This window comes from Schistocerca serialis, chromosome 3, assembly GCF_023864345.2.
Source record: "Schistocerca serialis cubense isolate TAMUIC-IGC-003099 chromosome 3, iqSchSeri2.2, whole genome shotgun sequence".
Lineage (NCBI taxonomy): Eukaryota > Metazoa > Arthropoda > Insecta > Orthoptera > Acrididae > Schistocerca > Schistocerca serialis.
In genome coordinates, this window is record NC_064640.1 from 164,556,606 (window position 1) to 164,584,003 (window position 27,398).

Here is a 27,398-nt window from a genome sequence, read left to right on the forward strand (position 1 = left end):
CCTTATTTAAATCAAAGACAGCATGCATTTCTTCAATCTGTGGTTGCTCAATATTGTATATAAAGCCTCTGTCATTTCGGAAAAGTGTTCTGCATATGCTTGCAAATTCACCTTTATCAATAAGTCCATCCCTGAAATCAAGCACGAAATTAAGAACATAAATGACATCCTGCAAATGATCTTTTCAAAAGTCACAGGTTCTGTGGCTTTCAATAATGTGACAATGAACTTCACCTTCATAGCTCATTTTCTGTTACATTTTTGTACAGTGTACCATCACTTCTGTCACATTGTCTTTTCCAGTGCTATTGCCTACGATTGACAAAGTTGACCTTGCATATGTTCTGAATTTCTGGCATTTAATTTCTTCTCACTGAACATATAAACCACTGCTTGCTTACCTAGGGCCAATCTGTACCATGCAGCTGTACTACCTGCATTTTCCAAAGCATGTGCCATCTCCAGCAGCCAACCTATATCTCTATGTTAACCCACAGTGTCAACCATCTTTCTTGATTGCTCCAGCTCAATGTCTTCAACTTACACTAAATCCATTGCCAGACCTATTTCAATATTGTCTACTTTATCCTTTTTTCAGCTTCATGTTTTAATCTTACACTGAATGAAAGCCTAGTTTATTATCTGTTGTATTCCGCATTATTGTCATTTTTCAACTTTTATTACCAGGCAGTACATAATTTGTCTTTGACTTTTGGTGAAATTTGGATTTTGTTCTGCCTGAAAACTGCCTCAATTTCTGGGATGTTATAACAGCCTTCAGTAACTTTCTCCATTCTTTCTTATTATTCACTCTGTCTATTTATGTGTTTGGATTTACATAATTATATTTCACACAACAAGAAATGTGGAAGAAGACACTTATAGCAAACGATAGGAAACTAGATAAGCACCAGAAACTTACTACATAAAACGGAGGTGACATTCATTGATGTTGCACTAACATTTGGTGTGAAGTACTATTCACCAACACAGCAAATTATTTCACTCATTGCGCACATGTTCATGTACAGATCAAACTATTTCACAGAGATGGTTTACATTAAGTTGATTATCCAGTTCAAGGTCTTTTCTACACGTATAGTGAGTGCAACAGCACAATATCTACTTGAGCATGTAGACACCCTTCCCAGGCTGCAAGAGAATAATTAAAATAACGGCCTGCTACAGTCTGGAAATCGTCCTTTTTTCCATATTACGTTAAAAAGGCTGAACGGGATTTCTCCAGCACTCTCAGTGGGGTGCTTCCACATGCTGTACTTGAATTTTCATGATCCAATGCCATGTCAACAGCTGTGAACAATGCTGCCGCTCTTCAATATAGCCCTAATACCGCACCTCCTAATCTTCCATGAAATCCTCGTAATAGATTTCCCATAGCAGTGTTACTTGGGTTGAACTGTTGGAATTTTAACAAGTGTTATCACAAATTATACAAAGCCAATATGCTCTTGCCTCCTGAAGGGTTACGAAGTCTCCATGATATAACCGCACTTGTACCTCTGCAGATCCTATAGTCAATTAGTGTGTGACATTCATTATTCCACCAGGGAGAGGGCGGTCTTCAGAGTTGTCCCACAGGCTTTGGCACGAATGCATCAGAACTATAGTGGATTTTGTTTGTAACATGATCCACTAATTCCTGGACATTGTCTCTATGTTTAAACACAGCCAGCCAGCTGTCCAAAGTCCGTTCGCCTTGCTGAGTACCCATATAAGTGGCTTTCTTTCATTAAATATGGTAGTTGTATCCAAGATTGAGAAAACGTTCCTGGACTGCAGGTTACTATCTGCTTCCTACTGAAAAGTGTGTACGAGAACTGGGTAAAATAACAATACACTAATGGCAGAAAAAGATCTTGTCTGCTGAAGTGCATGCTCAGTCTCATGTTCAGGAAGTGCAAATTATTTAACAACAGGCCTATTACATCTCAACTGACTGCATGTGGTGATGGAGCACCACAAAACATTGTACACAGTAAAATTCCCACAAAAGAGAATTGTGTGAGGAGACTGTTGACAGCCTTGTTGTCCAGCACTTTGGCACTTCATTAGGAGGGGCAAGTATAGTGAGCATATAGTCAGACACGTGAATTACTGCAGCACAGCTTACAAGCTGCTGTGCAGTGGGAAAGCCAAGAATTGGCATTCATCACTCGTAAATACTGCCACATCACTTTTGGCTCTCTCCATACTGAGGTTGTCCTTCCTGTGGAGGCTATAACCACTGAGCACAGGAGCATTTGTGTCTTTCAGATAAATCTTCTAGAAATAAACACATTGGCCTTGCCTGTGCCATGGGTTTTAGTTTATTCACACAAATCCTGAATTCACGGACATTACACCATATTATGGGAATCATTTATTGGTGGGGTTTTCTCTACTTCTTTCCCCTTATCTTGTAGCAATCACTCTCAGTTTCATCTGCAAATGATTCCTATTCAGACTTGTCTGAAAGTACTACAAGTGTGATCAGAAGGCTTTCATTTGCTGGTCGTTAATTCTTCTTCTTCTTCTTCTTCTTCTTCTTCTTCTTCTTCTTTTTTTCCCAGTGAAAACATAGTTGGTGTTGAATGTCATGGAACACTTTTGATTGGAAGTTCTGCAGTTTTTGTTGCTACTCCTTCTTTTCATTTTGGCCACCTGAGGACCACTTTTAATTTGGGCCAGCTTCGATTCTTCTGGTTTTTATCCTCGTCCAATATTCTTTCAGTCCCATACTTCGTAACTTTCTTTGCTCTTCTGTCCATGACAATTTTGTTCTGGTCTAATCCCACCCTGGAAGTCACTCTGTACCAAATCTGCGTTTCCCTCCCCAATTTACATTTCTTCTCCGAATCTAGCATACTTTGTTTTTCTTCTCCACAGAAAACTGCAGTATTTGATATGTCAACCTTCCCTGGTCCATTCTATAGATGTGTTCAAAGAATGTGCTCCATCTTTCCCTAATGGGTGTCTGCGATTCTTTCTACCTGGGCACGCACTTCTTGGCTTGCTCGTGTTCAATACTGACTGTCTCTTGTTCTTCGAGGTTTGAATATCCTCCTAAGGATGCTTTGTTCCTCAAATTCTAGGCTCTGGCATAATCCTGTTCTTACAAGGTTAAGATATTCTACTGCCTTTAAGGCCTCAGGGTGGATCACTGTCTGGCAATGTCTCAATTATGCATTGACCAAAATATTCTTCTTACTGTAAAAGTTCATAGTTTGTACACTAAATTGATTTTGTTTATTCGTACTCCCTTTGCTTCTTTCACTGTCAGACCGGTTCCTATTCATTCTCCTACGTATTTAAATCTCTCCACTTTTTGAGTTTTCACTTCTACTGGCATCTATCCAGGAGCTGCCTTGATGTTCATCATATACTGTCTCCTGAATAGAGATCTGTAGACCTGCTTTAACCACTTGTCTCTATAGTTACGCGATTTGATTAGTGGCCTCTTCTAATAATTCCAACAATATCATAACATCGCCTGCTAATGCCAGACAGTCTACCTGCATTCCTTTTTTCTTGCATCCCAGCTGTGTTCCACCCACTCCTTTAATTTCTTGTTGCTATTCCCTGATCACCACATCCAGAACACAGTTAAAGAGCAAAGGGAGAGTCAGTCTGCCTGTATGACTAAGGTTTTGATCTTTTAGGACTATGAAAACTTTTCTCTGAACTTGGTCTTGGATGTCATATTGCTTAAAGTCTATTTAATCAGTTCACTCAATTTTCCATCCCAATTCATCTTCTCCAAAATTTGGAACAGTGTCAGTCTATCAACTTCATTGTAGGCTTTCTTGAAGTCTACAAATATGAGCATTAAATTTATGCATATCTGTTTTTGATACATGATTAACAGTTTCAAGGTTTGTTTGGCATGATTTTCCCTTTCTGAAGCCTGCTTAGTACTCACCAATTGGTTGATTTAGTTGACTTTCCACTCTGTACAGTAACACTTGTAACAATATCTTAAAGCTCACTGGTATTAAAGATATTCCTCTTTAGTTCCCAGGCTCTGACATGTCCAATCTTTTGTGTATGGGATGTATAGTGCTGCCATCCACCCTTATGGAAACTACTTGTCCTCCCAAATTTTACTTGCAATATGTGTCAATTTGATGATCATATTCTCATTATAATACTGCAAGTGTTCTGAAATACCCCCATTGTCACTCTTTATTCTTCAAAATATTTACGTAGCTCCTAACATCTACAATTGGTGGCTCTGACTAAGGATCTGTTTTACTGATTACAGCTGAATGTCTCATATGGCACTTCACAGTTTAGGAGCTCTTCAAACTAGTTGGCAAGAACTAATTGTTTTACATGCCACCATATATTACCTTTTCTTTTTTGTTTTTAAAGCTGAGGTCAGAATGCTCATTTTTACTTAAGTTAGCCTTGAATGTTCTATAAAAGTTATGTGTATTATTCTTTAGGAAGTTGTCTTCTATTTGATTTAAGTGTTCCTTCTCTATTTTCTTTTGTGATTCTTTAATTCTTGGAAGTTTTTGGCATTTTCTGAGAACACCAATTAACCCACACATCCACTGTAAAATCTTTGCTGGTTCTAAGTTTCTCTGGACGAAACTTCACGACAAGGGTAGTGTTTATAGTTTCTGAGCTTTTGGTAAAATTTTGACCTTTATTTTAAGAAGAAATGGATCTGAATCTATGTCTGTGTCCCTGAGGACTGACATTTTGAATTTCCTTTTCCACATGTCTTCAGATTGCCACATGATCCTGTTTTCTTGGTAGATGTTTAAATGCTGTTGTTTCATTATCAGATCAAAAACTCTGTTAGTCGTTTGCTGTTCTGATTAGTCCTGTTGTGGGCTGGTAAGTTCCCAATGATCTTCCGATTCTTTTTTTTCTTTCCCAAGTCGAGCATTAAAGTCTCCAAGATTTATGATGACATTCTTGGTTGAAATCTTGGACAGTGTCTCTTTCACATCTTCCCAAAAATTCTACTTTCTCTGGATCAGTTCTGTTACGCTCGTTTGAGACGGTGTGTGTGTTGACCAAAGTGCATGCCTTATTTGCTCCTCTAAAGGTAAGTGTGGAGAACTTATTATTCTTGGTGCTGAAGACAGCAATGATTCCCAGGATTTGTTTATATACTAAAACCTGTACTGCGGTGGAGTACATTCTTCATTATTCTCTTCCTCTGGCCTTCCCTTCAGAATCCGATATCCTTCTGATTTGAACACTGCTTCACATATGTATCTGGTCTCCTGTATCACTGTTATGATTTGCCTCTTGGTCAGGGAATCTGTAACATGTTTCAGGTTTGTGGCTTTGAGGAGGAGTGAGTTGATGTTGAAGGTAGCAAACTATGACACTTTCTTACTTTTTAATCTCTTTCATGTTGGTGTGAGCTCCCCAGGATACGTCATCTCACTGACGCTGTCTCTGACAATGATGGTTTGGTCACCACCTGGGATAATACTCCCTATGAGTGAATTTGCCATAATGCTGAAGTGAATGATCTTTGTTGGGCATCAATGCATAGGTTCTCATAGGATTACAACTGAGGTAGTTAGGGCACTGGTATCAGCTGTCGCCAACACTCCAATCGGCAAAGGAGGCTTACGGAGAGTTTGTACCATAACAACTGGACTATCTTACATTAAGTAGCTTCCTGTTTAAGTTAATAAAGAACCCTGTTAATATATGTGTGCAGTTTGTGTTATACAAGAGGAACAAAAAACTGGCAACGAGGATGAGATTCAGCGCATATTTTGCTTGCTTCTCTTGTGTTTTAACTTGCAGGGGTGCTCGTTTCTATTTGCTAATGTGTTGTTATGTTTTTGCATGCATTCCTGGAGGGGAGCTGCAAAACTAATCAAATTTCTCTTTTCAGAGGCTTTGTTTGCTTTTTGCTATAATGTATTTGTGTAAACCATGGCTACCCTGCCCTTCCATCCCCTGCCCCCACGCCTCAGCCACAGCCGGCCAATGTGACGGATGTAACACAAGCTTTTCAGTCTCAGAGCAACAAATTGCTACCTTGCTGAGGATGGTACAACAACTACTGGCTGCAGAAGCTGCATCGGCCGCACAACAACAACTGACCACCTGACTAGCCCAACAAGTGCTGCCGACCAGCATACCACCATTCTGGCTATTTAAAGGCACCGAAGAGGAATGGCTCTAATACCTGACACAATTTCAAGCACATTGTGAAGTTCATCGAGTTCAAGATAGTGTAAAGCTACAACACTTTCTTTCGATTGTGGGTCTCCAGTGTTCAGGTTAATACAAAAACTATTTCCAATGACGTCTCCCAACGAACTCAGTTATGACCTAGTAATTGCTGCATTAAACAAGACTATGAACAGCAAGTCCAAGCAGCTGCAGCCAGATAACAGTTCTTTCACTTGCAGAAAAAGACGAAACAGATGTACTGTCAGCGGTACACCAAATTAATGGGCATGACTATGAAGTGTAAATTCAAGCGCAGTTGTGGCAACTTTTACAGTGACTTAATGATTAAGGATGCAATAAAATTCAATGTCCCTGATAGTAGAATACGGGAACAGATCCTAAAGTACTCTGATCCATCACTTCCCCAAGTGTTACATATCTTACAGCAATATGATTCAGGTGCCATAGCGGCCAATAAGTTTGACCAGGCTCCAATTTGTCAGGTCGAGTCACCCCATGCTCGCGACCGTCCCTAGCAGCCACAACAATGAGCATGTACTCAGCCAAGTGAACAGCCACTTAAGACAGGTAAACAGGCCTGTGAATTTTGTGAAGTCTTGCCCTAGAAGCCTTGATCACCATAAAAGATGGGCTTGCCCATCACGTAACGCAACCTGTTATACGTATGGGAAAAAAGGCCATGTCCAAGCAGTTTGTTTGCAACAGCACAAAAACGCCAATTTTGCCTGCCCTCAGAAAAAACAGGCTCATACATGCAGTGAATGTTGTGGTTTCCCAACCTACAACAGGTTCTGACAAAAGTAAGATTAAAGTGTGTCTTCTTCCTGCCCTAGTGCTGTGCAACAACATTCTAACAACCTATTTGTCTCACTACGAATTGCCAGCTGTCATGTGAACTTTCAGTTAGACACAGGTGCCTCAGTAACTTTGCTAAATTGTGCCAAGTACGAACAGTTAGACTCACCACACCTTTCTAAATATCGCAAGCACCTCACTGCTTACAACGGTCAGGTAAATCCAGTACTTGGACAGTGTAGTTTTCCCACCACTTACAAATCTCACACTAGGACAGTGTTGATATCACAAGACAGTGAGAACATTTTCAGTTTAGATATCTTTGATTTCCATATCGGCTTTTGCACCAAAAGACAGTGTCGCTAGCTTGCTTAAAGAATTTCCTGAACTATTTTCAGAAGACATGGGAAAAGCTAATAACTTTGTAGTACACGTTACATTGAAAGACAATGCACAGCTGAAGGTTTACCGGGCCCACCCCATTCCGATTGCTTTAAGAGCCAAGTAGCCAGTGAATTGAAAGAATTGCAAGATAATTGCTCCCATTCAAGTTATTCAATGGGCAAGTCCTCTGGTTTTGTTGCCTAAGCTTTCTGGTCACATTCTGTGTTGACTTCAAGTCTACAGTCAACCCACAGACAATTGTTGACACTTATCCATTACCTCAGCCTGAGGAGCTCATGGACGTTACTTTTCTAAGATAGATTTGCGGGATGACTACTTCAAACTTCCATTGGATGAAAAATCACAGAAAGTGTCTGTTCAAATATTTGTGTTTGCCCTCCAGCAGTGTTTCCGCACCCGCCATTTTCGATGTTACTTGGAACAGCTGACTGCAAAAATGCCATTGTGCTCAAACTACCTCGACGATATTGCTGCCTCCGGTCATACACCAGAGGAACATATTGCCAATTTGTGTAACCTTTTTGCTAGATGCAAAAAGTGTGACTCTTTTCAGACTTAACTACAGTACATAGGTTATATGATAAAACAGTAGGAGTGTGCACACCCTCCAGTCACATTTGGTTGCAATCTGTGATCTGCCTGTTCCTCGCAATGTGTTTGAATTTCAGTCACTACTACACAAGATGACATAACACAATCAGTTCACACCGAATGCTGCTCAGATCGCAGCTCCATCGCATCGCTTGCATCACAAAAAGGTACCTTGGTGTGGACTAAAGACTGTCAAGACACATTTTAGGAACTCAAAAATGCTTTGCTTCATGACTGATGTTCAGTACATTTTGATCCTGCCAAACTGGTAGTTTTGCAAGTCGATGCTTCTTCCTATGGTCAGCATAAGCTGTTGACAGCACTCCGATCGGCAAAGAGGCTGTGAGAAGACAGACAGTACGCACCAGAGCAAGTGAGCCCATCAGGAGAGAGGCCAAAGACAAACTTGCAAGAAATGCTTTGCCAACGCCCTCTCTACTGCCAGTACTCAGATCAACACCGCAGACCGGAGGGCCCAGTCAGCCAATCAGTGAGTCAAAGAGTCAAGTCATCTGTCACAGCCCAGTGGTAGTGGCAGTTGCTGTTAGCTCAGTCTCTAGCTCAGAGTCAATCAGTACCTAGTGACCAGAATAGTGTACATAGTGGGACTTATACTTCACCAGCAGTGAGGCTAACGTGGACCATTACGGAGAGCTAGTACCACAACACCTAGACTATTTTAAGTTAAGTAGCTTCCCGTTTAAGTTAATAAAGATGCTTAATATATGTGTGAAGTTGGTGTTATAGAAGAGGATAACGGCCACCAAACAGCATCCTCTCCTTGGTTTCCATGGTACAAGACTACGGTGACGAGATGACACAAAAGTTAGCCTCACAGGTGCCACAAGATGTGATCTAGTAGTAGTAGTAGTAGTAGTAGTAGTAGTAGTAGTAGTAGCAGCAGCAGCAGCAGCAGCAGCAGCAGCTTTATTCATCCATAGATCTCTTTTTACTAGGATATAGGACATGTCAACATATTTACAAGTTTAAACCAATTTAAAATAAGCTAATTTGTATATACATATATTTACAGACTTCTAGTTAGAGACACCCCCCCATGAACCATGGACCTTGCCGTTGGTGGGGAGGCTTGCGTGCCTCAGCGATACAGATAGCCGTACCGTAGGTGCAACCACAACGGAGGGGTATCTGTTGAGAGGCCAGACAAACGTGTGGTTCCTGAAGAGGGGCAGCAGCCTTTTCAGTAGTTGCAAGGGCAACAGTCTGGATGATTGACTGATCTGGCCTTGTAACAATAACCAAAACGGCCTTGCCGAGCTGGTACTGCGAACGGCTGAAAGCAAGGGGAAACTACAGCCGTAATTTTTCCCGAGGGCATGCAGCTTTACTGTATGATTACATGATGATGGCGTCCTCTTGGGTAAAATATTCCGGAGGTAAAATAGTCCCCCATTCGGATCTCCGGGCGGGGACTACTCAAGAGGATGTCGTTATCAGGAGAAAGAAAACTGGCGTTCTACGGATCGGAGCATGGAATGTCAGATCCCTTAATCGGGCAGGTAGGTTAGAAAATTTAAAAAGGGAAATGGATAGGTTGAAGTTAGATATAGTGGGAATTAGTGAAGTTCGGTGGCAGGAGGAACAAGACTTCTGGTCAGGTGACTACAGGGTTATAAACACAAAATCAAATAGGGGTAATGCAGGAGTAGGTTTAATAATGAATAGGAAAATAGGAATGCGGGTAAGCTACTACAAACAGCATAGTGAACGCATTATTGTGGCCAAGATAGATACGAAGCCCACATCTACTACAGTAGTACAAGTTTATATGCCAACTAGCTCTGCAGATGACGAAGAAATTGAAGAAATGTATGATGAAATAAAAGAAATTATTCAGATTGTGAAGGGAGACGAAAATTAAATAGTCATGGGTGACTGGAATTCGAGTGTAGGAAAAGGGAGAGAAGGAAACATAGTAGGTGAATATGGATTGGGGGACAGAAATGAAAGAGGAAGCCGCCTGGTAGAATTTTGCACAGAGCACAACATAATCATAACTAACACTTGGTTTAAGAATCATGAAAGAAGGTTGTATACATGGAAGAACCCTGGAGATACTAAAAGGTATCAGATAGATTATATAATGGTAAGACAGAGATTTAGGAACCAGGTTTTAAATTGTAAGACATTTCCAGGGGCAGATGTGGACTCTGACCACAATCTATTGGTTATGACCTGTAGATTAAAACTGAAGAAACTGCAAAAAGGTGGGAATTTAAGGAGATGGGACCTGAATAAACTAAAAGAACCAGAGGTTGTACAGAGATTCAGGGAGAGCATAAGGGAGCAATTGACAGGAATGGGGGAAATAAATACAGTAGAAGAAGAATGGGTAGCTTTGAGGGATGAAGTAGTGAAGGCACAGAGGATCAAGTAGGTAAAAAGACGAGGGCTAGTAGAAATCCTTGGGTAACAGAAGAAATATTGAATTTAATTGATGAAAGGAGAAAATATAAAAATGCAGTAAATGAAGCAGGCAAAAAGGAATACAAACGTCTCAAAAATGAGATCGACAGGAAGTGCAAAATGGCTAAGCGGGGATGGCTAGAGGACAAATGTAAGGATGTAGAGGCCTATCTCACTAGAGGTAAGATAGATACCGCCTACAGGAAAATTAAAGAGACCTTTGGAGATAAGAGAACAACTTGTATCAATATCAAGAGCTCAGATGGAAACCCAGTTCTAAGCAAAGAAGGGAAAGCAGAAAGGTGGAAGGAGTATATAGAGGGTCTATACAAGGGCGATGTACTTGAGGACAATATTATGGAAATGGAAGAGGATGTAGATGAAGATGAAATGGGAGATATGATACTGCGTGAAGAGTTTGACAGAGCACTGAAAGACCTGAGTCGAAACAAGGCCCCCGGAGTAGACAATATTCCATTGGAACTACTGACGGCCGTGGGAGAGCCAGTCCTGACAAAACTCTACCATCTGGTGAGCAAGATGTATGAAACAGGCGAAATACCCTCAGACTTCAAGAAGAATATAATAATTCCAATCCCAAAGAAAGCAGGTGTTGACAGATGTGAAAATTACCGAACTATCAGCTTAATAAGTCACAGCTGCAAAATACTAACACGAATTCTTTACAGACGAATGGAAAAACTAGTAGAAGCCAACCTTGGGGAAGATCAGTTTGGATTCCGTAGAAACACTGGAACACGTGAGGCAATACTGACCTTACGACTTATCTTAGCAGAAAGATTAAGGAAAGGCAAACCTACGTTTCTAGCATTTGTAGACTTAGAGAAAGCTTTTGACAATGTTGACTGGAATACTCTCTTTCAAATTCTAAAGGTGGCAGGGGTAAAATACAGGGAGCGAAAGGCTATTTACAATTTGTACAGAAAACAGATGGAATTATAAGAGTCGAGGGACATGAAAGGGAAGCAGTGGTTGGGAAGGGAGTAAGACAGGGTTGTAGCCTCTCCCTGATGTTGTTCAATCTGTATATTGAGCAAGCAGTAAAGGAAACAAAAGAAAAATTCGGAGTAGGTATTAAAATTCATGGAGAAGAAATAAAAACTTTGAGGTTCGCCGATGACATTGTAATTCTGTCAGAGACAGCAAAGGACTTGGAAGAGCAGTTGAATGGAATGGACAGTGTCTTGAAAGAAGGATATAAGATGAACATCAACAAAAGCAAAACGAGGATAATGGAATGTAGTCTAATTAAGTCGGGTGATGCTGAGGGAATTAGATTAGGAAATGAGGCACTTAAAGTAGTAAAGGAGTTTTGCTATTTGGGGAGCAAAATAACTGATGATGGTCGAAGTAGAGAGGATATAAAATGTAGGCTGGCAATGGCAAGGAAAGCGTTTCTGAAGAAGAGAAATTTGTTAACATCCAGTATTGATTTAAGTGTCAGGAAGTCATTTCTGAAAGTATTCGTATGGAGTGTAGCCATGTATGGAAGTGAAACATGGACGATAAATAGTTTGGACAAGAAGAGAATAGAAGCTTTCGAAATGTGGTGCTACAGAAGAATGCTGAAGATTAGATGGGTAGATCATATAACTAATGAGGAAGTATTGAATAGGATTGGGGAGAAGAGAAGTTTGTGGCACAACTTGACCAGAAGAAGGGATCAGTTGGTAGGACATGTTCTGAGGCATCAAGGGATCACCAATTTAGTATTGGAGGGCAGCGTGGAGGGTAAAAATCGTAGAGGGAGTCCAAGAGATGAATACACTAAGCAGATTCAGAAGGATGTAGGTTGCAGTAGGTACTGGGAGATGAAAAAGCTTGCACAGGATAGAGTAGCATGGAGAGCTGCATCAAACCAGTCTCAGGACTGAAGACCACAACAACAACAACAGTTAGAGACAATTATTAGATTTACTCCTGGTATCATTCATTCACGCGATCAGGCCCAGAGGACCGCGCGCCACCACAGTTAGAGCTCTCCATCTGTCTCTGTCTTCTGCTATCTGTCTCCAGTTTTCCGTGACTCCCGGCTGCAACAGGTCTTCTCTCACTCCATCGATCCACCTCTTTCTAGGTCTTCCCACTGGTCTGCTGCCTGACGGGATCCAGTCCATTGTGATTTTGGGCCATCTTGTTGCCTCGATTCTAACAACATGTCCAGCCCATTGCAGTCTTTTGCTTCTCATCACTCCCAAGATGTTAGGCTCCTTGTACAGCTCTTCTAATTCAGTGTTATAGCGTCTTCTCCATTCTCCAGTAGTCTGATCTCTGACTGGTCCAAATATTTTCCTGAGGACTTTCCTTTCAAATGTTAGCGGTCGCTTAAGGTCTTGTTTTCGAGTGCTCCAGGTTTGAGAACCATAAAGTACTACTGGCATTATTAATGTCTTATACAACCTTAGCTTTAGTTGTTGCAAGACACTTCTACATTTTAATATAGGGCCTAGAGAGTGATAGTATGTTTCCCGCCTGCAGTCACGCTTTTATCTCCGCTTCAGTTGATGATCCAAGGTATTTGAACTCTTTCACATGTTTATACCTGGTGTTGCTCACAATTAAATCTTGAGAGTTCTGGATCTTTCTTCCTATGGTCATATACTCTGTCTTTTCAGAGCTAATTTGTAGACCGATCCTAGCTGCCAATAACTCCAAGGTCTGGATACTTCTCTTCAGATCTTCTTGTGTGCATGCTAATAGTGCAATGTCGTCTGCATAGGCCAGATATGTAATGTGTTCATTACCAATTTGAATGCCCTTGATGTTTTCTTTGTTGAAATCCCGCATTACCTTCTCAAGTGCCAGGTTGAAGAGGACAGGTGATAGCCCATCTCCTTGGCATAATCCTGTTACAACTTGGAAGCTTTCTGTCATTTGATTGCCTACCTTAACCTTAAGTTTTGTGTCATTTAGGCATAACTCTACCAGCTTGACCAACTTCTTTGGTATACCAAACTCTGTCATAGTTCTAATCAGGCTAGGTCCATGTATACTGTCGTAAGCCTTCTTGAAGTCTACAAACAGGAGATGTATCTCTCGTCTGTTTTCGTACTTTTTTCACAGACCTGTTTTAGGACAAAAATCTGGTCCGTGGTTGATCGCCCTGCCTGGAAACCTCCTTGGTATTCTCCAATTATGTCTGTTGCTATAGGTTTTATTCGTTCTAATAGGCAGTTGGAGAAGATCTTATAACAGGTGTTGAGTAGCGCTATGCCCCTGTAGTTGTCACATATGGATTTGTCTTTCTTTTTATATATGGGGCATATCACAGCTACCTTCCATTCCTCTGGTATTTCATGTTTTACCCAAATTTGCTCGATTAGCTTGTGGATTTTGAAACAGAGGATTTCGTCTCCAGCCTTGAGAAGTTCAGCAGGAATACCGTCCTCACCTGGAATTTTACCATTCTTAAGGTTTTTAATCTGGTTCCTTATCTCTTCAATGGTGGGTGGAGGATATTCTGGGTCTACTGTTACTGGTTCATCAAACTCAAGTAGTTCGGTTGGTTCATCAGAGTTTAGTAATTCTCTGAAGTATTCCATCCATCTTCTTCCAATTTTTTGATCTTCTATTAACATTCTTCCATTGGCATCTTTTATGAATCTGTGTTGATGGTATGTCCCTCCTTTAAAACTTTTCACTTTTCTATAAAGTTCTTTATACCTATTTCCATGAAAGTCTTGTTCAGCTTCCTCCATGATACTTTTAACATATTTTCTCTTTGCTTTCCTCAATGTGGCTTGGGTCTGCCGTCGTGTTTCTTCAAACTTCGATTTTTCTTCTTCTTGCATATTGCTTTGTATCCACAGTAGTTTGACCCATTGTCTCTCCCTGATAGCTCCTTCACACTCCTCATTGAACCACACTCTTTTTCCCCTAGTTCGCTTTGGGATTACTTCTTGGGCTGTTTCTTTACTGATCTCTGCAATCGCCTTCCAGTTCTGATCTACCACAGTATCTCCTTCCTCTTCATTCAAAGCCTCAAAACGGTTTGTTAGTGCTATCTTGAAAGTTCTTCTTATATTATCTTCAGTCAGACTCTCATGGTCATATCGAGTGACTCTTTGCATTCTTTTGTGCTTCCTAGCTCTCCATATTGTTTTCATCCTTCCTCTGACAAGGAAGTGGTCTGATCCACATTCCGCACCTCTTGCCGTTCTAACATTTTGTATCCACTTCTTTATTCTCTTTTCTACAATTAGGTGGTCAATTTGAGTCACTGTTTTCCCATCTGGAGACACCCAGGTTCCTTTATATATTCTCTTCCTGTCGAAATCAGTACTACTTATAAACAAGCCTTTTGCAGTCGCAAAGCTAACCAGCCTAGTGCCGTTATCACTGCTCACATCATGTAAACTGTGCTTTCCGATGGTCCCCATGAAGGCTGCTTCTTTCCCTATTTTCGCATTAAAATCTCCAAGGATAATTTTGTAATGTTCACTTGGTACATTGTCTAAAACCGTTTCTAATTCCTCGTAGAAAATATCTTTTTTGATGTCATCGCTTTCTTCGGTTGGGGCATGACAATTTATATATGTGAGTTTGTGTTTTCCCGTGTCTATGGTTAGGAGTGAGATTCTGGGGTTGATTGATTTAAAATCTATGAGAGTGGTACAAAGTGATTTCTTCACTGCAAAACCAGTTCCTAGTGAGTGGTTTGTTTCTGAGGCTCCATGGAATATGACATAGTTTTTCCATTTCTGTAGCTCCGGTTTCTGTCCACCTTGTTTCTTGCAGGGCCAATAGATCAATTTGATACTTATCTGCCTCCCTTATTACACATTTTGCTGCCTCAGGTTGGTATAGGCTTCTGACATTCCAGGTCCCTAGTTGTATTTCCTTCCATAGTCCTTGTTCTTGCTTAGGTCGTTTTACAGGGATCAGTCCTATCCGAGGCTCTTCTGTGATGCTAGTACCGGTGATTATTTTTTCCAGGACAGGTTGGTAGCCCGTCGCCAACCCCCAACCTGGAGGACCAGGATTTTTCATTCGGGTTTTCTCCCGTAGAAAGATTGGCTTCTCCACGCCTATACTCCTGGTATACAATACTTTTTTACAAATAACTTATTTAAATAATGTAATGCCACGCTGTTCACTCATATTTCACTATCAGTCACTGCACACACTATACACACACTGTTTCATAACACTTCACTTGCTACACACACACACACACACACACACACACACACACTGGTGATCTCTGGGCATTTTCTGTACCGCAAATTCCCATTTGCTATCCTGAAAAACTGAGTCAGCATCCCTCTATAATGAGTGAGATGTTGAGATTAGAAAGAGGAAGAGGTGTTAGTACTGTGCTATGCATAACTTGGGGTAAGTATTTCTAGAAAGGAAAAAAGAAGGAAAAAAACATAAAGCGAAGGTGTTGTGTGGAATGTTGGATGTTTTATAATCATCATTATTACTATTTATTTGTATAACATTTTTTTCATCAAACCCCAACTCTGTTTTATTTAAGTAATCCTCCAATGTATAAAATGTATTGCTTAACAGATACTTTTTAGCTGCCTTTTTAAATAAGTGTATTTTTGCAATTTCTTTAATCTCTTTTGGTAATTTACTGTACAGTTTTATTCCTTGGTAGAAAATGCTATTTGAGTTTTATGTTTATTTTTTCTTGGTAAATGTAAGCTGAGTCTATCTCTTGTTGCATGGTCATGGACAGAGCTGTTTGTGCAGTAATTACCAATGTTATTTTTTATGTGTATGACTGTTAAATGTATTCACATGGGGCAGTTAAAATCCCCAGTATTTTGAACAGATCTTTACAATGAGCTCAACTAGTATTTTTGGTTATTATTCTTATGGCTCTTTTCTCGAGTTTGAAAATTGTGTTCGTATTTTGTGTGTTTGTTCCCCAAAAAATAATGCCATAGCTAAGAACTGAGTGTACATATGAATAATATGTAACTAAAAGACACTGCATGTTACACACTGCTGATAGGATTCTAAGGGCATAACATGCTGATGACATTCTGTTTGCAAGTACCTTTGTGTGTTCGAACCACTTCAACTGAGAATCAATATTCATTCCTAGAAATTTTGCATTTGTTACACTGTCTATAGAGGTGCCATCTACATTTAATTTAACATTGTCATTTTTCCTCTTCAAACTGAAATTCATAGCATTAGTTTTCTATGTTCAATGTCACTTTATTGCTTATTGACCAAAACTTCCTTGAAAGTTTCATTTGCTTTCTAGGCAAGGAGTTCTCTTGTTTTCTCAGTGACTATAATACTGCTGTCATCAGCGAAGAGAATTTTTTCACCATGAGTAACGCTACTGGGAAAGTCATATATTAATGTATTTTGGTTCTGATAAGTGTTTTACTAAATGTTTACATCTATTTGAAGTATGTGTTATCTCTACCCTTTGTACCCAATCTGCTAGGTATGATCGAAACCAGTCATTAGTTACCCCTCTTATTCCTAATGTTTTTACTTTATTTAATAGAATCTTGTGGTTGACTGTATAAGATGCCTTAGAAAGATCCAACAATATGTCTGTGACACACTCATCTTTATCAAGAGCATCAAGTACAACTTTTGTGAATTTTATTGTGGCTGGCTCCGTATTTTTGCCACTTCGGAAACCAAACAGTGATTCGCTTAAAAGATTGTATTTATTCAGGTAAATCATTAATCTGTCTTTCATAATTGCTTCTATTATTTTTGAGAATGCTGACAGCAGGGAAATGGGCCAGTAATTTCCTATGTCTTCTGCATTACTTTTCTTAAGCAAAGGTACAACTCTTGCCTGTTTTAACTGTTCTGGAAATGTCCCTGATGTGAAGGATTCATTTATTAAATTTGTTACAGGGCCTTGTATAATCCCTATGCATTGTTTCAGTACACACACTGGTTCTTCATCTAAGCCTACTGACTTTTTATTTTTTAGTTTTTTAACAGTTTTATTGACTTCATTCTCTGTGGTTGGAAGTAACATCATTGTATTTAGTGTAACATTATTTACAGATGTTATATTAGTTTTGGGGAATTTTTGCTGTAACTTCTCTGCAATGCTTGAAAAATGCTCATTTACAGAGTTTGCTAAGTGCTGTGGATCATTTATTACCTCATCCCTTTTCTTTAGCAGTATGTTATTCAGTATTTGTTTGCCTCTCCCCGTTTCCTTTTTTATAACATCCCAGACTGCTTTGCTTTTATTCTCTGCATTATACATTATTTTGTCGTTAAATCACTTTTTTTCAGCATCTTCTCATAGATCTTTTTGTATCTATGATAGAAATTTAAGAATTCTGGATCATTGTGAATCTTTTTCATGGAACTGCGGTGTTTAAGTGTTTGGGAGGACTTCTTAATACCTGCTGTTATCCATCTGTTTTTGTGAGATGTTGATACATACATGCATACTTTTGGAAATGCCTTTTCAAAGTTCAATTTAAACAACATGGAGAATTTAGAGAATTTCATATTAACATTGGTTTCCTTATACACTTCATCCCAGCTTTGTTTTTCTAGTTCTTCTGAAAAATCTTTTATTCTGATTTCTGGCAGATGTTGTTTGTAGGCTTGTAGTTTAGGGAATGATTCCCAGCCTGATTTTATTGTTGTTATTGGACAGACATGGTCTGATAGTCCGAGATCTTTTACAGCTATATCTCATTTTTCTCTGTCCATATTTGTGGCCACATGGTCAATTACTGATGTGGTCATTGTAGTAACCCTTGTTGTACTATTGACCAACAGGGACATGCCGAAACTTTGAACGATGTTTATGAAGATGCTGCTGGATTCATTTATGATATTAGTGTTGATGTTAATGTCTTCACGCAGAATTATGTAGACCTTTGTATTTGAGACTTCATCTAGAACTTCTGTTAATTTATTGAAACAAGTGTTTACGCTACCACTTGGAGATCTATACACACAAAAAATGATTAATTTCTTGGTTATATCAATCCCTGTTAATTCAATAGCTGATATTTCAAAGTTTTTGTTTTCACTTACTGTACTGAGGTTATGTCTTGATTTGAACTGAGTTCCTTTACTGATATAAATGCATGATCCTCCACCCCTTGACGTATTCCTGCAGTAAGAGTTTGCCTTTTCATACAATGATAATACTACATGTTGGTTTTCTGTGTCTCTACACCATTGCTCAGTAATACAAACTACTGTGCAGTTCAAAGATTGGAGCTCAATTTCTAACAGTTGTATTTAATTTTTTATTGATTGCATGTTTTGATGGAGGATTGTTAAATCTGTGAAATGCCCCATGTTATTCTTTCCAGTGGTTTGTTTTTCTGTGTGACATCTGGTATGTGTGATAAATGAAATGTTAAAATCTTTCTTGTGAGTGATTGTTTCAGTATTTTTTAAACTGCTGGAGATACTCTTTAGGCAGGGGAACCTGTTGTCTGGATTTATCCTAAAAAAGACCAACTTTTCCTACCTATGACAACAGATATTTGACCATATGTGGTCTGAGATCCACTATATCTGACTACTATTTTACTGTTTCTTTAGGTGTCAAACCTCTTCCTTAATTGGGCTTGGTATATCTGGGTTACTAAATCCACTGAGTAGTACTACATTGCTGGGGACAGTTATTTTTGTGTTGGTCAGAACTTATTACTGTTGCCGTGGTGACTACAGAAGTAGAAACAATGGCCTTACGAGTGCAGTGGCAGGAATGTGTAGTTGTGCTTGTTTTCGTAGTCTGTGTTTGTGTGGCTGTATTAACTTTTGTCACAGGTTTGACTGCAATGCAAGTGAGTGAGGATGTGCAAGTGAGTGGCTTAAATGAACTGAATTTTTTTCACTTCATGGTTCAATGCACTCTAATACCTTGCATTTTCTTTTTTCAAGGAAGACTGGGAAGCCATGTTCTGTGGTTGCTGGGGCATTTCATGCACAATGGATGAGCAACACTTGGTAGGCTGCCATGCCGTAGCTACATACATAATCCATCCCTTACATGCACGTCTAGTGTCCATACCTTTTACATTCGAAACATCACAAAAGAGTTTGAATATACTGTCTTACTTTAAAATGGAGGAAACTTGCCTTAATGTACTCTGGTGAGGTAGGCAAATAAAATGTGACAATAAAGACATGAATATGGTTTGGTACAGATATACATTGTTACTTTCGACAATTCTTCCTTGTCAGCTGTCGACTTCCTGGGAGAATTAGCCAGTAGAGGTCACCTGGTTGGATCTTGGTGTGAATCATTTGTCTACCTGAGCCACTGGATGTTTATGGTTTCAGAATCACAAAACCATACCATATTTCACAGACTAGAAGACACACTTTTTTCTTCAAAAAATTGCCTCCAAAATTCAGGTGCACCTTATACTCAAAATTAATACAAAAATGTTCAGTGTTTGATTTAAAATTCCTGCCAGTCTTAAAATTGGCCATATATTCGATGCCACGGGAAATCTATCTCTACATGGCAACACTGGATTCAACTGGCAGCAACAGTGCACTGATGTGATGAACATAAGTTGCAGGGATTCACAAATTGCCCTCCTGCCCCGCCATCACAAACCCGGAACACTGTCTATTCTATGATGTGTCACTGCAGTCTACAGAGCCAGTGAACTTGAATTGGTTGAATTGGAAGTGATTTCTGTTATCGGTAAGAATATTTTTAATAATAGACAGTTTCATTACGGAAAAAATGAAATGGATCCATATTATGCGGGCTATAAATTGAAAGTAATAACATACGCAGAAGAACACAGAAACAGAGCAGCTGAGCAGCATTTGGACCCTCCACCAACAAAAAAAAAAAAAAAAATCATTTGCAATTAGTGGGGTAATAAAGAAGAACCGAAAAAAATGAGGAAGACAAAGTGTGCAAATAGAGGACTTAATGCAAAACTAGAAGATGAAGTATTGAAATGGCATTGGAATTCATAAAATAATTATTCAAATACATGTTGGTAAGCTAGCACTGCAGTGAAACTTAACAGACATTAATGGTAGAGGTGATTGGTGCTACAGGTTTATGAATTGTCACGGACTTAGCATGTGAACCAAAATCAAAATATCTCAGAAAATGTCACAAAAGTATGAAGAGAAAATATTACCTATCCATCACTGTATTATTCAACATCGAAAGAAAACCAGTGTGAAACTAAGCCAATAGCGAATATGGATGAAACTCCTCTGACATTTGATGTACCGAGTGACAGAACTGTTAGCATGAAAAATGCTAAAACTATACAAACAAGTGGACATGAAAAAAAAGCACTACACTGTAATCCTTTCACGTTGTGCTGATGGCACTAAACTTATTCCAACAATCTTTTCTAGCACAAGACAATGTCAAAACCTTCTCAAATACTGCTGGTTATTGTACATAGATTAACAGAGTGTAGGAGAGAAGGAAAGATGTTTTATGTAAGAAGAGTTCTCTTCTTGTGCTAGAACAGTTTAGTAGTCATTTGAAAAACTCTGTAAAAGAGAAACTGGGACAGGGAAATACAGAGCCTGTTGTTATTCTGGGAGGACTTACTTCACAATTGCAACCTCCTGATGTCTTGATAGTCAAACCATTTAAAGTGTATATGAGAGAGGAAGGGAGCAAGTGGATGACGGATGAAACCAAACATGAATTCGTGCCAAAGGGAGCTTTACAACGACCTACAATCAAACAAGTGTGTCAGTGGATAAAACAGTCATCGTCTTGAGTGAGAGAAGACATTATTATTAAATCTTCCATGAAGTGTGGCATAAATCACGCTCTTGATGGCAGTGAAGACCATCATATACATGAAGAGGTCAACAATGACAAAGAGGAAGTTCAGATGACAATTTTTAGGGGTTCTAAAGATCAGTTCAGTTTTATAAATTAAGAATCTTTTTTAATCTGGCTTTGCAAATCTAATAATAAAAATGTCATTTTTTAAATTGCTGAAAAATTAAGGTGTGCCTTATAGTTCGTAGAATCCTACAGCACGTAAAATGCAGTACCAATCCCATAACATGCCATGAAAGTAAATGTCCACCTAAGACAGACTAAAAGGATTTGGTAAGCCTTATACAAATGGAGTGCAGCTGGTGTCCAGAGGTAGCACATCATGACACATATTTACATATAAATAATGTGACAGCTTGAGAATTATATGGCTATAGGCCTATAACAATATAACAGAAAAAGTCCTTTAACTAGGCACAATTTCACTGAATTAGTCTTGGACATCTTCTGACTGAGTGTTGGGTGTTAAAATGGGAAAAGGAAGTTATCAGTTTCACTGCAAATAAAGGGCTCCCTTCCTGACATAATGACTTGTCAGATTTTGCAGCCAGATGCTAAAATCAACATGACATTACGCTTCAGCAGTTGACATATATGTAAAATATGACAAATATGTAAAAGTTTACAACAATTATATTTCTTGCCATTAAGACTTTCCTGACATAATGACTTGTCGGATTTTGTAGCCAGATGCTAAAATCAACCTGACATTACACTTCAGCAGTTGACATATGCACCATCTTCAGATGAGACACTGTAGCAGAATTTTACTGAACTGATGCAAATCTGGCTAAAATATGAAGTTATACAGATTTTAGGATCTAGCAGAAAACCTAGCAATAATACTGCAATATGTGCCATCTTCTGAAGATGGGTTATACCTGAAATTAGTTTCATGTAAATAAAATTGTATTGTGCTTCTACATTTCATTAGAGTCTTTGATAATGAATCGCTTGTTGGCAATTTCCATCCCCTATCGCATCATCTTTAAGACTGGAATTACCACTTACTTATTTGATGAAAACACGAGTGGCTGCAGTTTCTAGCATAAAGTTGGTTAATGGTAACTGATTAGGCCTATGTCTGTCCAACCACTACAAGTACTCTGAAAAACTGGAATACTCATAAATTGCAATATTTGTTTGTTTCTAAGTGGAATTCATGAATAGGTGTGGAGTAAATATGAAATGCTCTGTGATTTACAATCAACAACTTCAACAGCTTTTTTACAGTGGATCTGCTGCAAATTCTTAACTAAGTATGCGATCCCTTCTACTTAGCTGTGTTATATGCCCAGCAGGCCTCAAACTGTTGCTGAACTTATAGAAAGGCGGCAGACTGAAAAATTTATGGATCCTGCATTAAACACACTAATGGAATGTGAAGAAGCCCTAATATGTAGTAAAACTGGAACTATCCTCTGCCAAACACTTCACAGTGGTTGCCAGAGTATGGATGCGGATGCAAATAGAAAGATCTGATCCATGGAAAACTCAGTTTTAAATTACAAACTACTGAGCACATGAGAATCTTTAGAACATGGATTTTGAGTACTTGCAACATTTTCACGTTTTTCGTACAAAGATTAATATGGAACCATCCAAAATAAATTACACTGTGACAACCTGTGCTGTTTCAGACAATTTCCTCAGAAATAACACTGGGATCTAATACACCCTGGGTGCACTACTGGACAAGGATGATTTAGAAGATGCAAATTTTATTGGAGGAGGATTGAGAGATCAGTAAAATCAATGATGTTAGCTTGCAGGTATAATCCCCAGAACCATCAATAATCTTGCTCTCTCAACTCCTACAGTTATTTTTAAATGATAGCACTTATCTTCAATAAACTTCAAGTCAGCATCATTCTCTCCCCCCCCCCCCCCCCCCACGTCTCAGACAACTTTCAGCTGTTTGAATACTGCTCTGTGCATTTGCCACAGAACTGACAGTTCTCAGCATTCTTCTAAAGTCAGAAACTTTACTGGCATGAATATTTTGTTACTCAGGGAAGATGACATGGCTCCTCCAAAGCATCAGAACTCAAGTGTATTCATGTGGTGTGTTGATACATGAGTCTTAGTCATGGACTGTGCTGTCCCCAGCTTGACTCGTGGAGGCATTTGATTCAATGCAACCTGAGCCCAGCCACACTAGAGCGTCAAATATTTAGAAGCCATTACTGGTAACCAAATAGGCTTGTGTTATGTGTGTACTGTTTATTTGCAATGCCTCAAGTAGCCAAGAGTAAAATATTTCAATAATCAGTTGCTCCCTTAGTCGCCACCTTCTCTTAAAAAGTTGTTGCATATAAAAGCTGCAACTCTCATTAGTATGCAACATTTCTTGTATTTAAAAAAAAAAAAAAAAAAAAAAAAAAAAAACGATTGCACCTGCTCTTGAAACACGCACATTTTTTTAAGTTTATCAAATATCAAAATGTTTTCCCTGTCTCCTGCAGTGTTAAAATATGAACTGTATTACAACACATTTAATTCCTGTCATTTCTGCTAATTAATATATTATCATGAAGATATAATATTTAAGTATGTTTTAAATTACAAATCTAGTTATATCAGTACCCTGTGAAACACACAATAAGCCACAAAACAACAAACACAATTAAGTTTTGTGAGATAATCTGCCTCCTGTCTCAAGGAGCATCATGCAGTGATTAAATTAGTCAAACCAAATACTACTTTTGTGACAGAGGATTATCACAGGAAGCATAATACATTTGCAACATCATAAACTAGTGTACATGGGGTTACACATTTTTCTTAACATCTTAGCAACATCATCTTCATTGTGAAGCTACAGTCATATCAAATTTTGTTAAGACACAACCAAAACAACTAGGGGGTAGATAACAACTGTCACCAAAACACAGCCCAGGGACATTAACATAACAAGCAATCTCACAAGGCCAGAACAAAGTGTTCTTGGTGCATTTTCAGAAACACTATGCACCAGGATGTTTAAGAGCATGAAATTGTTTCCACCATCAGAGTACATTGCTTTCAACAAACTGCCATAGTGCTAAGCTGAAGTGGTATTCACAATAGAATTACAGAATGTACTGCATATCAAAGAACATTCACTTTTATATAATCTCTTCGATATCTTGTAATCAGTTACCCCACTACCAGTGTGTCATCAGCTGTCTTTAATCTAATAAACATGACACTAGAAAGACATTTCAATAGCTGATTGTTTACAAGTTCACTAATTTAACAACAGAAAATAAATTGGGTTGCCAATGTCAGACTTGCTGCATAAAAAACTCACCCATTTTTGTCAAATGCTGAAAAGCAAGCATCCATCTTCTCGTTATCACCTGCTGGGTTATAGTGCCCAAGACACAAATCAATAGGATCATCATGTACTGCATTACTCTCCATGGAAACACTGTTTATTTGGTCCATACACGCCATGGCAAAGTCGAATGAAATTGGCGTCGCCAAGTACAATTATTGTTCACACACTGCAAAAGCAACACACTATTTTATTGTGAAATCAGTAACAGGTAACAGCCCGCACTAACAGCACTGTACATATATTGAGACTGAGCGCTTCTCTTATCCGAGACTGGCACGTCTCACATAATCTGAAACTTCCCGACAATGAGGGGAAAAATTACATCACAACGATTTAAGGTAAGGGGAATCCCATGCTTCCGTGCTCAATAGCCGCTTATTAAATGCAGCATTTTCCGCAAGACAGAAAAAGCAAGAAGTACAAATAACCATAACCTAAAAGTAATTGCTTTCTAGTGAGCTGCGAATGTACAAGACACCAAAGCAATCGCGAACAGCGTACTTGATTTGCAAAAAATTAAAGAAAGGATAGTATTGCAGACGATTTTCAAGAAGGCGTTAATGTCATGCGCGCACACAAACACACACTACACTGCCATACGACATAAACATCCACAAAAAATGGCAAGCTCATATATGGAATTCTGTCAATATTTTCATTGTTTAAGTTGACAGAATCCTTAGATATGATGCATGCCGTCACGAATCACGGGCGATTGCCAACTACTATTTATTTTGTGCCGCCAATTTCTAGCTGTCATTTTCCTTTCTTGTGTAATATGGTACAAATAATAACAGAGGCATCCATAAGTTAGGTGGACTGGAGTGCTCTGAAGATCTGTCGCTAATTTTCTTGCAAATAACACCTATTTCAAAACATACTTCGCGCTACAACACCAATGTTTTGGATTTCATCAGAAACGTAACAGCGATGCTGTATAAGCATCTGAGGCGCGCTTTTCGAATGAGGCACAACGTACTGTATACGATGTAGTAGAAGTACTAGCGTAAAATTTATTCGGCCTTGCATTAAAAATCCACCGCCTCATTCAACTCACAAACTGAAACAACAACAAAAAAATGGCAACAGACACTGTCTTGTGAAAAACTCATCGACTTGGTATACGTCTTGTTTACGTACGTATTTTGATTCAGGAAGATGTTCTTGTTAGGGAAATGTGTTTCATTAGTAATTTAACGTCGTTTTACAGTGCATACGCAGACTGAGACGAATTAAATATCTAGTTTGTTTCTGAAAGTTTGACTGACTTTTTATTGGTTCACTTTTCATAGGGCACAAATTGTACAAGTGATATTGGACAGGTCAAAATGTGGATATAGTTATACTTAGTACAAGCAAAATAAATATGCAGATTAAAAATAGGTACGTATTCTTACAATCTAAGTTCAACATTAGCTTAAGTAACATTTATATTTACATATTCAGAAGTTCTTTTGATTTTATTAATTTGATTGATTTTATTTCGTGTTCCATAGGTCTAACTGTGTTAGTTTCACAAGGATGTGGAACGAGTCAGTTTTTTACAAATACCATATGATAATCTTGTAGCATGTATAGACATTTCAGTACGTAATTATATAAAAGTTTATACAGTAAATTCTTTGAGCAGCAATACAGAAAAAAGACGATACATATTTTCTTAATATCATTAAAGCAATACGGAAAAACAGATACAGAGCACACACAGATACAGAGCTCAAGTTAAATAACATTCTTAGTGGCATAGAATATTGTATGTATCATAGAATATTAAAATTTTACAATTTATTTATTTAAAAATTCATCTAGACTGTAAAAAGCTTTTTCTAGCAGAAATATTTTTACTGCTTTCTTAAACTTACTCTTGCTATGAATCTCTGTCTTTATTTCAGAAGGAAGAGCATTAAAGAGTTTTGTTCCAGTGTAGTGGACACCCTTTTGCGCGAACCTCAAATTTCTATGCTCATTGTGTATGTCATTCTTCCTCCGTGTGTTATGTTCATGATAATTACTGTTTGGTTGAAATAGATCTATATTTTTACAGACGAAACACACGAGACAAAAAATATATTGGCATGCAGTTGTGTATATTTTAAGTTTTTGAAAGCTATTTCCACACGAGTCTCTTGGGCGCAATCCACATATAACTCTTAAAGCTCGCTTCTGAGCAATGAACACTTTCCTAGCTAAAGGCTCTTTGCTCCAAAAAATTATGCCATATTCAACGAGAGAGTGAAAATAGCCATAGTATGCCACTTTTGCAGTGTTAGGTTCATCACATGGAGTGACAACCCGTAAAGCATATGTAGCAGAGCTAAGCCTCTTACAGCAATATATAATACGCGAAGACCAGTTCATTTTCTTGTCAGTGTTCACTCTCAGAAATTTTGTTGTTTCTATTCTACTGGCTGATTATCACATGTCAACTTATCTCTCTCTCTCTCTTTTTCTGTTTTTGTACAGAACTGAATAAATCTGGTCTTACTGGAATTTAATGAGAGACCATTCCCCTTGAACCAATTAACACCATATGAGAGTGTGTGATTAACGGATTCCTCAAGATTACAATCTGTTCTATTGCTCATAAAAATTGTGGTGGTATCATCAGCAAATAATGTAAATTTACATGGCAGGCTTGTACATGATGGTAGGTCATTCGTAAAAATCAGGAGTAATAGCGGCCAAAGAATTGAGGCCTGATGCGCTCCACATGTAATGGAACTCCATTCAGAATATGAGGAAACATTACATACTCCACCTGAGCTACTGAAGACAACTTTTGTTTTTTGTCTTGGAGACCCGACTGTAGCCAATTGCCTGCAACACCACTTATTCCTATTAATTTTGATTTTTGCAAGAGAATCTGGTGATCAACACAGTCAAACGCTTTAGGCAAATCACAGAAGACAC

The 27,398-nt window shown here is 38.7% G+C and overlaps 1 protein-coding gene across 4 annotated transcripts in view; it reads right to left on the bottom strand.

Annotated features, from left to right (window-relative positions):
• The window catches only part of LOC126469879 (uncharacterized), a 406,588-nt gene that overhangs the window by 155,598 nt on the left and 223,592 nt on the right, over nucleotides 1-27,398 (bottom strand). For 3 of the 4 annotated variants that reach the window (XM_050097207.1, XM_050097205.1, XM_050097206.1), the window contains exons 2-3: nucleotides 24,459-24,654; nucleotides 2-131 (exon numbers count right to left, since the gene is read on the bottom strand). In XM_050097207.1, the coding sequence (XP_049953164.1) occupies nucleotides 2-131; nucleotides 24,459-24,604 (276 nt within the window). In that variant the 5' untranslated portion in view covers nucleotides 24,605-24,654. Of the gene's footprint in view, nucleotide 1; nucleotides 132-24,458; nucleotides 24,981-27,398 lie in introns of those variants that run through there. The other variant, XM_050097208.1, reaches the window with a different exon arrangement.